The following is a 12,321-nucleotide window of genomic DNA, read 5'->3' as shown; positions in this document are numbered from 1 at the left end:
CTCCTATTGGGAGACCCAGCACCCGCCCCTGTTCCCTTCGGGCTGTTGTTCTTTTGTGTACACATGTTGTTCATGTTGAATTGTTCTTTGGTTCATGGTTTCAGTTCTCCGAACATCCTTTGGATTGAGTTTACCTTAGACCAATTTATAAGTTTCCTCCTTCCTGCTTTTGCACCAAAACTGATGGGCCCGTGATGCACGGGAGGGTGTATAGGCAGAGGGGAGGGGTTACACTTTTTAAAGTGTAATACTTTGTGTGGCCTCCGGAGGCAGAAGCTATACACCCAATTGTCTGGGTCTCCCAATAGGAGCTAGAAGAAAAGGAATTTACGGTAAGTAAACAAAATTCCCTTCTTTTTAAAGGATAACCAATATATGATAGGATAATTGATACATAGCTAGAATAGATAGAAAAAAAAAAATAGATCTATAGAAGCGATAATTTTAAAAAAACAGCTTTTCTTTCTTGTTTAGTAAAAAAAAATAAAAAAAAAAAAAAATAGAAAAGGTTGTGCCCCCCCACCTCTCCCAATTTTTCATATCAGCACAGGAACAGCAGCAGCTATGGGCTGCAACCCTCAGCTGTCTGCTCTACTTTGGCTGGTTATGAAAAATAGAGGAGATCCCAGACTTGATTTTTTTTTTTTTTTTTTTTTTTTTTTTTTTTTTTAAATGACGTGGGGTCCCCTCTTTTTCTAAAACGAGCCAAGGGACAACAGACAGCTGAGAGGTAATATTATTATGGTGGCAAGGGCCATGGTTTTGTCCCTTTCTAACCTAACGATAGCAGCCTCCCTGGAAGTGGTGCATCCATTAGATGCGCCAATTCTGGCGCTGGACCCGGCTCCTCCCGTTTCCCTGGTGTGGTGGCAATTAGGGTAATAAGGAGTTAATTGCAGCCCACAGCTGCCACTAAGCCCTAGATTAGTAATAGAAGTCTGAGATGGATTATGCACAATCTTAATAGATTGTGCTGAGGACACATGCGTATACGCTGCAGTGCAATACGCAGCATAAACTCATGAAATTATGCAACGTGCGCACATAGCCTTACAACCCCAAAAACACCCCTGCAGATCCAATGTAATTTACATGAGGTCCTACGACACTTCCAGCACTGCAACATCTGAATTCACGCCAAGCGACCATAGAACATGACCGCCCGCTGTGAGGTTCAGCCAGCGACTGAAGTGAGCCGTGCGATCAGCAGTGACGTTACTCAGGTGATTTACGGTCACAGGTGGAGGACTCCAGCTGTGACCCCAGCTAACCTGAGTGACGTCACCTCTGATCGCGGCTCAGTCTCTGCTTGAACCTCACAGCGGACAGTCATGCTCTATGGCACTCGCTGTGAGCTAGAAGCGTCGTGTGACCTCTCGTGGATTACGTCGAACCTGCAGGGGTGTTTTTTGGGCTAAAGTGGTGAAAGAGGGGGCTTTTTTTTTTTTTTTCTTCTCAAGTAGTTGATTATTTTGGAGAGTATTTCTTTTTTTACTTACAGATTATTGGAGTGGGGCTAGGGCTGAGTGGCGCAGCTATGGGGGTTCGTCTGACTGTAACCAATCAAACTCCGGTGGGCGGGGGAAGCCATGCATATTCAATGAAGGTAATGAGCGGCCTGTGAAGTGAATGAGCGACTGTGGAAGCAGTGTTACAGCTAGTGATGGGCAGTTCGGCTCTTTTTGGTGATCCGGTTCCCATGGCTCCGTTCAACAAAAAGAGCCGGATCTTTCAGATCGTTCTCTGCCCCTTATTAAATGTGTTCACCCCAGGTGAACACATATTTAAGATTATAGTAACGCCGCCAAAACCCTACCCACCCGCAGCTAAGCCCCGCCCACTTACGATTGCCCAATTATATTGTTGAGTAGGCGGAGTTTAGCCACGGGTGGGCGTGGTTTCAGTGGCAAAAAGAGCAGTTTAGAGATTTTAGTGGCTCACACTGGTGATCCAGCTCCTGTCAGTCACAGCAGGGAGCTGGATCTTTGTGTCGGATCGTTTATGACCGACACATCACTAGTGACAACTGCCCTGGTGATTCTGTAAGTATGAAGCGCTTGCTCCTACCCCTTTGCACCAGATTTTGGTCCCCATAGACTTTATATGGGAACCGGCGTCTGGCTAGATACCAGGGATCAATCTCTCGCTGACCTTGAGTCAGTGGGGGATTGATCTGCCAGTCCTCTAAAATACAGGGACAAATTGCAAAAAGAATTGACATGCTGCATCTTTACTGCTTCTTCAAAAACGCAGCCAAAAAATGATGCCCTGTGCAGACAGCGAAATCTCCCTGACTTTGCTGATGTAAGGAAATGGATGCATTTGGGTGCATCTTTTGTGACCACAAACTTCACAAAAAATGCACCAAAATCGCAGTAAAAGATGCAATGTGCGCATATAGCCTTATTCTAATTCCCCAGGCTGTACAAGGCTTTCCTATTGGCCATATTTGAACTTTTACATTTACTCTTCAGAGGCAAAATCCTAAAATCTGTGACTTTCTTATGTAATTTCTTTGAAGTTTGAAGCCGTTGCTTCATCCAACATGTAACGCTACTGCCATCTACTGGGGGTAAAGAGAAGTCTGTCGTATTACTAATATTGTGTAATTTTTCCATGTATGTTTTTTAGGGTGTTTTTTGCAGTTTTATTTTTGTAAAAAATTTAACCTGTCACCTTTTTGAACAAACAGTGTAGTAATGTTTATCTGTTCTTACTCCGGTGGTTATCTTATCTCGCTCGCTGATCAACAGCGCATTCTTCAGGTTAGAGGTTTGGATTTCATGTTGTCCGGGTCACTTGGTTTTCCTTTCTGTGTCTATAATTTAGCATTGAGAGCGTCAGGGAAATCTCTGGTTGGACCTAGAACTGTTGGACTCTGTATAAACACCGTGCGCTCATCACCAGCACTAAATCAGCGTGTTTGATGGCTGACCTGGTAAATAGACAAAGGTTATAGAAAAATGGATGTTTCTTCACAGGTTCTACCATGAAGGCCAATATTCCTGAGAGCAATAATCAGTCATCTGGATACAGTTCTCTGCAGTCTGCAGACTCCTCTCCTACAGCTATTGATGTGACCGAAGACACCAGGGTAGGCAAGACTTCAAATGGTTATGTAAGGACCGCTCCAGGGCATATAGAATGTGCAAGTGTTAGCTCTGCCATATGATGTGTAATGCTAAAGGGTAGCCTTGGTTTAAGAGTTAAAAGATAGTTGTGATCTGTAGCGCTAAAGCACGCAAACCTTAAATAAGGGAATTATGGACTTACATTACTGCTATTGAAAATAGAAAAATTGAGATACTTTGAGAGCCCAGCAGCCAGCAACAAGGTGTATCGCTTTGCTGGATGCCTATCCCGATATGCCTCTGTCCAGGCTGAAAGCCTACAAATTTATGTTCAGACAGGAACCTGCTGTTCACATTTGCCTGTTAAGTTGTGTGGTTCAGATTTTTATTTCACATTGTAGTTCATTCCTCTGGCTCTGCAGTCCTCTCACCAACTTTAGGTGGTTTTCAATTTATCAAGTTCATTTCTGCATCTTAAATTGTAGGCTTTCAGACGAAATAGAGGCATATCATGATGGGAACCCAGCAAAGAGATACGCCTTGTTACTGGTTGCTAGGCTCTCTTAAACTGGCCACATTATGCTCTAAGTATCTCAATTTTTCTATTTTCAGTAGCAATAATGCAGGTCCATAATTCCCTTATTCAATGTTTGCATGCTTTAGCACTACATAGTGCAGCTGTTTCTATTTTTAGTTAGTCGTATTTACAGTTTGCACTTGTTCACATTTGTCTGTTAGGATGTACAGGTCAGTGTTTTGTTTTTTTGTTTGTCTTTTTTTTTATATATATTTAACATTGGTTTAAGATTTGACTGAAGTGGCATGACGTGTTTAGAAACCTTTTATAAAGTGACTTGTGCTCACACAGAAAACCCAAAGTCTCCACATGAGTCCAACTTGTTAAAAAATAAGAAATCTTTTATATCCTTGCTTCTCCACGGGTATGACTAGAAATCTGGGGCAAAGGTCTGAATATGACCCATGTTTACCATTAATCAAACTTACTTGTTCCTGTGATCAAGTTTGGAATGACTGGGTCCCTAATACCACAATCTAACCACTCAAATGCCCTAGCCACTGTTCACGCAGCTTCGATCAGAGCCGGTATCGGTGACTGCAGTGTAAGGCTATGTGGCCACGGGACAATGGACTTGTGGATTTTGCCGCGGAAAACCTGCGGATTTATCTAGAAAATTCAGATAAATCCGCAGGTTTTCAAGTACAGACACTCCCCATGTTATCCTATGAGATTTGGGGAGTGTCTGTATCAATGATGCGGTATGTGCGGCTGTGGAATATGCTGCGGATGTCCTGCAGCCACACAACTGCATGTAAATTATTCCTGCGGAAATATCTGTGGAATTCCCAGCCCTCCACTATGGAGATAGAAGCCGGGACTTCGCAGGTAAGTCGCACGAATGTCTGCAAGTTTACCGCAGATATTTCGCTGGAATCCCGCAGCAATGTATAGCTGCAGGTTCTGGAGAGCTGCTGCGGGAAACCAGCAGACGTACCTGCGGATATATCCACGGGTACATTGTGCTGTGAGCACATAGCCTAAAACAATAGACACCCAGAGGTTGTAGAGCAAATTGGGAGCATGAACCAGCATCATAAACTCCTCCGACTTCTCCCATAGATACCAGTATGTTGGGTGGACACCAGGCAGGAGATGCAGACATTCAGGCCCCATTGCGTGTCCTGACACCTTTTGGCCACTGTTCAAGAACCATAACTTTTTATGTAGTCGTACAAGATCATTAACTTTATTATACAGGGTGTTTTAATACCCTTGTTGCCGTGAACGTGTTTGTAGTAACTTCAAAATATGATTTTGTTTGTAGTTTCATTAGTGCTCCGTTATACTAGGCATGCCGAATAGCAAACTGACAAACAATCTGTAGGGCTATGCCTGCCCCAATAAGCTTCCAGTCGGCACCCTGTAATTGCAAGTCACTGTCCTCTGACTAACCACCTAGACGCTGCAGTCAATAATGACTGCACTCTCTAAGCTTCTGTGCCCATAGGATCCCATGAATATTACTTCTCTGCCATTTGCAGTAAGACCACACTAAAATGGGTGAAGTAGAACAAGAAAAAAATGGGAAACTTCAGATTACCCTCAAATGGTTGCTGGTAGTCATGATGGAAGTAGATTCACAAGAGTAATAATGTGGAAAGGCCTGTCCATGTAAGAACCATTCAAAGAAATGGTTGTCCCAGCACTCTTGAATAATCAAAGTCGAAATATTTTATTCAAAAGTTAAAAACCTAAATTAATGACTGAAAAAATTAGATGAACAACATATTGCGAGACTGGAGTGTTCATGGGTTTCAGACCTGATGCTCCATGGTTCTTAGTCGTAACTAAGTGCTTTTGTTTGGAGTTTCCGGTTAAAAAGAAAAGTCACTCCCCTGTTCTCATTAATGAGCGGAGGACACTCCAGTACTGCCACATAATGGATGCGACAGTCCCGGGGCAGCTGCGGGCTGATATCGGTTGCGCGAGGGGGTGGGGGCATTAACCATGGCTCTCGCCCTCCCCAGCCTGAGAATACCGGGCCGCCGCTGTGTGTTTACCTCGGCTGGACGGAGAAATATGGCGGAGGCCATGTTTGTTTTTTTTTTTTTTTTGTTTTTTTTTATATGTACGTTTTGATTTCTATGTGTATTCTATATGTCTGTGTGTGATCTGTGCGTGTATTGTATATGTCTGTGTGTGAATGTGATGTGTGTGTTTACTCTCTGCTCCGCTTCCTCTTCCTGTCATAATGACATCAGTTCCCTGTAAAACGCAGTCAGCAATGAACATTATGTCCCGAAATAACACGGGAATAACGCAGGAAAACGCAATGAAACGCACATAATTTGCTACCTGTGTTATTCCCTGCGCTATTTCATGATTACATTACAGTCAATGGAGTGAATAACGCAATTAGCTGCAGAAAAGAAGTGACATGCTCATTCTTTTTCTTAAGAAAATCTACTGAAAGAATTTTCTTAAGAAAAAAACACTGCGCACAGCCAATTTTTTTGCCATAGGTTTTGCTGGGGAATGTCTGCAGAAAGGTTACAACCATTTTCTCAAGAAATTTCTGCAGCAAAAACGCAAAAAAAAAAGAACCGCAGGTAAAAACGCAGTGTGCGCACAGGGCCTTTAAAGTGTTTCTCCAGGCTACATTTTGTAGGCATTACTTACTAAAATGAGGCTTACTTGCCCCCTCTTGCTTATTCTAAGCTCTGCTTCATCTGTGCTTTCAAGAACTGCAACATTTTCCAGTCATTTGTGTCATGTTAAAAAGTAAAATCTAACACCTGTATGTATCCACAGGAGAACACAAAGCAAAGAATGGACAGATTAAATAAAATGTAAGTATCGTACAGATCTTCAGGAGCTGGATATTCTGTTGCTGGGTCATCCTAGCAAGATGAGATTTCTCAGTGAGGACATGCTGTGCCATTTATTCCTTCATTGTGTCTAACGCCTCAATGCGCCCGGGCCATTTACACATTCACGGCCGCCCAATTTTGCGCTTTCAGTTTGTTTTGTTTTTTTTCGCCTTTCCAGAGCCGTATCTTTTTATTTTTCAGTCAATCTGGTCATGTGAGGGCTCGTTTTCTGCAAAATAAGCTGTGCTTTTACATGAAACCACCAGTTTTCCATATAGTGTACTGGAAAAAGGCCAAAAAATTCCAAATGCGGAGAAATGTCAAAAATAAGTGTGATTGCAATATTGTTTTTGAGATCTTTTAGTCACGGTGTTCACTATAGGGTAAAACTGATGTATCGGTATGATGTCTGAGCTCGATGCGAGTTTGTAGACACCAAACATGAATAGGTTCCCTTTTATCAAAGGGGTTAAAAATAATCAGACATTTGTCCAAAAATAGTGGCATACGTTTTGCGCCATTTTCTGCGACCCATAGCGTTCTCATTTTTCGGGGTCTGTGGCTCAGTGATAGCTTATTTTTTGCGTCTCGTCCTGACATTTTTAATGGTACCATTTTTCACAGATGCTTTGTTTTGATTGTCTGTTATTGCATTTTGCGCAAAATATGCGGCGACCAAAAAAACCCACAATTTTCCCGTTTGGAATTTATTTTTGCCGCTACGCCGTTTATCGATCAGATTAATTGATTTTATATTTTTTATAGATCGTGCATTTCTGAAAGCAACGATACCAAACATTATTATTATTTATTTACCGTATTTTTCGGACCATAAGACGCACTTTTTTCCCCCCAAATGTTGGGGGAAAGTGGGGGGTGCGTCTTATGGTCTGACTATAAGGCTGCGGGGAATGAGGGTGCAGCGGGTCATTGGCAGCACGAGCAGGCTGTAACAGCCTGCCGTGACCACGTGGGCCCGCTCATTACATATGCACGCCCATCCTCCCGCCCATCATCTCTCAGCGAAACCGGCGCTGACAGGTGGGCGGGGGGGGGGGGGGGTGCGTGCATAATTAGCAGCCGTCCGTGATCACCCCTGGCAACTACAGCCTGGAGTGATCATGTGCGGCTGTATTCACTGCTCCCCGCGCATCATTATCAGCGCGGGGTGCAGTGAATCAGTGTACTCACCCGTCACCGTGTGTGCAGCCGCCCCCCCTGCAGCATCGCGTCTTCCTGTCTGTGCCGGCGGTCAGCTGATCTGGACACTAGCGGCGCGAACCGCGATGACGTCATCGCTGTGCGCGCCGCTAGTATCCACCAGAATCGATCAGCTTACCGCCGGCACAGACAGGAAGACGCGATGCTGCAGACACCGGTGACAGCTCCACACAGCGGCGCTGCAGCTGAGACAGATCGGTGCTTCAGGGAGTGAGGAAGGGTAAGTATAAATGTTTGGTTTTTTTTTTCCTGTGCCACAGGATACACGCCATTTACCAGGATGGGGGCATTTCATGAGCAGGATGGATGGGGGCATTTCATGAGCAGGATGGATGGGGGCATTTCATGAGCAGGATGGATGGGGGCATTTCATGAGCAGGATGGATGGGGGCATTTCATGAGCAGGATGGATGGGGGCATTTCATGAGCAGGATGGATGGGGGCATTTCATGAGCAGGATGGATGGGGGCATTTCATGAGCAGGATGGATGGGGGCATATCATGAGCAGGATGGATGGGGGCATATCATGAGCAGGATGGATGGGGGCATATCATGAGCAGGATGGATGGGGGCATATCATGAGCAGGATGGATGGGGGTTTATCATGAGCAGGATGGATGGGGGGGTATATTATTAGCAGGATGGGGGGTATATGAGCAGGATCATATACAAGGCAGGAGGATCCTTATCAGAATGGGGTACCTTAGTAGAGAATTTGGGGACATTACCCCCATAACAGTGTCAGCAGCAGATCCTCGCCCCATAACAGTGTGTCATGACCATATTTTTTGGTTAACCCCTTAACGACCTATGACGTACTGAATACGTCATGGATCGTGTGCCGGTAAGCCCTGCCGCCGGTCGGCGGCGGCGAGACGCGCACATATCAGCTGTTATCAACAGCTGATATGTGTGCCTGCTAGCCGCGGGTGGAATCGCTTCCACCCGCGGCCATTAACCCCTTACATTTCGCTGCCAAAGTCTTGGCAGCGATATGTATATGGGCGCCGCCATGACAGTGACTTACCCTGCCCCCGCCGGAAGTCACGTGACATGATCACGTGACTTTCGGCGGTTGCCATGGTAGCACAGGGTCATGTGATGACGCCTGTGGCTAACATGAGTCACTTCCTCTCAATGCCGGAATACAGCCGGCATTGAAAGTGAAGCAGCAAATCTGAAGTTCTCAGCTCTGTAGCTGAGATCTGCAGATAGTGCAGAGCGATCGGATTGCTGATCGCAATAGCCCCCTAGGGGGACTAGTAAAATAAAAAAAAAGTAAAAAAAAAAAGTTTTAAAAAATTAAAAAAAAATAAAAAAACCTAAAAGTTCAAATCACCCCCCCTTTCACCCCATTGAAAATTAAAGGGTTAAAAAAATACACACATATTTGGTATCGCCACGTTCACAAATGCCCGATCTATCAAAATATAAAATCAATGAATCTGATCAGTAAACGGCGTAGCGGCAAAAAAATTCCAAACGCCAAAATTACGTTTTTTGGTCGCCGCAAATTTTGCGCAAAATGCAATAACAGGCGATCAAAACGTAGCATCTGTGCAAAAATGGTACCGTTAAGAACGTCAGGTCGAGACGCAAAAAATAAGCCATCACTGAGCCTCAGATCCTGAAAAATGAGAACGCTACGGGTTTTGGAAAATGGCGCAAAACGTGCGCCACGTTTTTCGGACAAGCTTGTGAATTTTTTTTAACCCCTTAGATACAAGTAAACCTATACATGTTTGGTGTCTATAAACTCGCACCGACCTGAGGCATCATACCCACACATCAGTTTTACCATATAGTGAACACGGTGAATAAAATATCCCAAAAACTATTGTACAATCCCACTTTTTTTGCAATTTTTCCACACTTGGAATTTTTTTGCTGTTTTCCAGTACACTATATGGTAAACCTTATGGTTTCATTTAAAAGTACAACTCGTCCCGCAAAAAACAAGCCCTCATATGGCAAGATTGATGGAAAAATAAAAAAGTTACGCCTCTCGGAAGAAGGGGAGCAAAAAACAAAAACGCAAAAACGGAAAGTGCCCGGGGGCTGAAGGGGTTAAAATTTTATTTTCCTATTTTCCTCCTCTAAAACCAGGGTGCGTCTTATGGTCAGGTGCGTCTTATAGTCTGAAAAATACGGTATTTATTTTTTTTAACCCTTTAATTTGGGACAAAAGGGGGGGTGATTTGAACTTTTAGTTTTGTTTTTTTTTTAAACTTTCAAAACGTTTTTTTTTTAAACTTCTTTTTTTATTTATTTATTTTTTTTTATTTTACCAGTTCATCTAGTGGACTATAAGGATCAGCAGTCTGATTGCTCATTCATTTCTGTTGATCAGAGCAGCACCGCTCAGACTGGGAGAAATGATCATCTCCTTGTAACCTGCAGTACTCTGCTGCTTCTTACAGGACCTGAGTCATTACATTAAAGGAGTAATCACATGACCCAGTGCTACAATAACAACCATTGGATCCATGTGATCACGTCACGTGACTTCCGGTGGCGGTCTGTGAGTATGCGATTACTGCAATCGTCGTTAAAATGCCGCTGTTACATCTTGACAGCACCACTTAAGGGGTTAACAGGTACGGGTGGATAGTGATTCCACTCGTACCTGCGAGGCACACGTCAGTTGTACAAATCAGCTGAAATGTGTGTGGATCCCCACCTGCAGCCCACAGCAGCAGATGGGGATTAACACTATGACCGCCGGGACATAATACTGCCCGTGGTCGTTAAGGGGTTAAAGGGCTTCTCCACTACTCGTACAACTCCTTTCTCCATCCCTATTTGTAAAATAACACTCATACTCGCCTCCGATGCTGGCGTCGTTCCAGCAGTGTCTGCACAATCTCTCCTGGGGCTTACGTGATCACATGACCTAACAATGTCACGCAAACCCTAGGAGAGGCAATGCCAACACTGCTGGAACGACGCTGGCATCAGAGGTTAGTATGAGTGTTATTTTACAAGGGGGAAACCTAGGTATGTGAAGTGGTTGTCCGAGTGGTGGAGAAGCCCTCTAACATCTGATACCGTAGGAAAGACATTAGAGGCACTATATCAGCTGGTGTACAAGGACTAGTACAGCACAGCAGGATGATGCAGCACTTTTAAACTAGTGTCACCATGCGATATATATTCACCACGGTTTTATTTCTGACTCTTGTGTTTTAACCAATTTCCTTTCTTCCTTTTAGGTTGGAAGAGACGTCGAGACTTCTGAAGTTCTCTAATAGCTCGTAGCCTTGTGGACTTTCTCTCCTTGAAACAATTTCTAAGCTGTTTTTTGTTTGATAATATGTAAAATAAAGTGTTTTTCTATGAAGTAACACCATTCCTGCTACTTTTATAACCCTTCTTTTTTTTGTGACATTTTTATGTCTCGCTATCACGTATCAGGTCGTAGTTTGCATCCCGCTCACAGAAGTCTGCTCTGATTTTTATTATTCATGGATGTTGACAACTGGCCATCTGTCCTTCTGCAGAGGGTGTAATGAGAAAGAAGTGAGAGTCCTGAGCCTTAAATAGAACCATAGCTAGAATTGTATTGAAAAATTCTTAAATATCCTGTGCATGTTATTTTCTCACCTTGCCCATATGTTACACAGCTTTATTACTTATTCATTGAAGCATTATTTAGGAGCGATGGAACAGGCAAATACATATGTCACAATAACGGATAGTTAATGGGTACACGCTGTATGTATACGTGCGAGATATATTGATGGCAGACCCTTTATTTGCTTCATAAGCCCTTTCGCCGCCAAAGTTGCATATGTATATCGATAGATATTCATTCAATGAGAATACTGACAATAAGTCCAGAAAACTGACTGACTAAAGATCACTGCGTTAAATCTGATGTCCAGTTAGTCACATCAGCTATCATGGCAGAGCTACAGGCAGTGCACCACTGGTTGTTGGGGTGGTAGACATTGTGCAATGTAGTATTCAGACAACCACTTCCATCTTTTGCCAATATGTGGGATATACAAATGAAAAAAACTTTACAACTCCAGCGGACAAATTTGAGGATGCAGATATATATTAAAAAAATGTTTGCATTTGCAAATCTTTATTTTGAAAAACTTCCATAAACTTGGAGCCACACATGAGACCATGTAGAAGGCGCTTGTACGCCGAAACGCGTAGTCCAAGCAGGCTACCACTCCTAATCTCTTTCCTTCACCGCCCAGAAGTGTGGCTCCAATTTTATGGAAGTTTTTCAAAATAAAGATTTGCAAATGCAAAATTTTTTTTAATATATATCTGCATCCTCAAATTTGTCCGCTGGAGTTATAAAGTTTTTTTCATTTGGATTTCCCGTGGCTGGCTCCTGCTCTGGTTTTCCGTGCGGACTATCTTCTGGATTGATACTGGAATCCACACACAGGAGTGTACGGGTAAGCTGGCTTTGAAAACTATTTAGTTTTTTGTATATGTGGGATATGGCATTGGCTGCCCATTCAATCCTGGTCATTCCTGTTCCTCAATTTTTTGCTTTCTTTCATGATTTGGGCAAGCCAGAATGACTTTGCTTTTAGATCAGGGGTGGGAAACTTTTTTTTTTTTTTTCTGCCAAGGGCCATTTGGAAATTAATACCAACCTCGGGGCAGGGGGTC

General features: G+C 43.5%; 1 protein-coding gene across 3 annotated transcripts in view; it reads left to right on the top strand.

Moving 5' to 3' along the window:
- Nucleotides 1-11,023, top strand: part of CEP44 (centrosomal protein 44) — a 106,895-nt gene extending 95,872 nt beyond the window's left edge. For 2 of the 3 annotated variants that reach the window (XM_075347197.1, XM_075347198.1), the window contains 3 exons: nt 2,982-3,094; nt 6,403-6,440; nt 10,896-11,023. In XM_075347197.1, coding sequence (XP_075203312.1) covers nt 2,982-3,094; nt 6,403-6,440; nt 10,896-10,941 — 197 coding nt within the window. In that variant the 3' untranslated portion in view covers nt 10,942-11,023. The remainder of the gene's footprint in view (nt 1-2,981; nt 3,095-6,402; nt 6,441-10,895) is intronic. The other variant, XM_075347199.1, reaches the window with a different exon arrangement.
- The last annotated feature ends 1,298 nt before the right edge of the window (nt 11,024-12,321 follow it).

Source organism: Anomaloglossus baeobatrachus, chromosome 1, assembly GCF_048569485.1.
Source record: "Anomaloglossus baeobatrachus isolate aAnoBae1 chromosome 1, aAnoBae1.hap1, whole genome shotgun sequence".
Classification (NCBI taxonomy): Eukaryota; Metazoa; Chordata; class Amphibia; order Anura; family Aromobatidae; genus Anomaloglossus; species Anomaloglossus baeobatrachus.
Note: the sequence above shows the minus strand (reverse complement) of the source record. Positions and strands in the feature narration are given on the sequence as shown.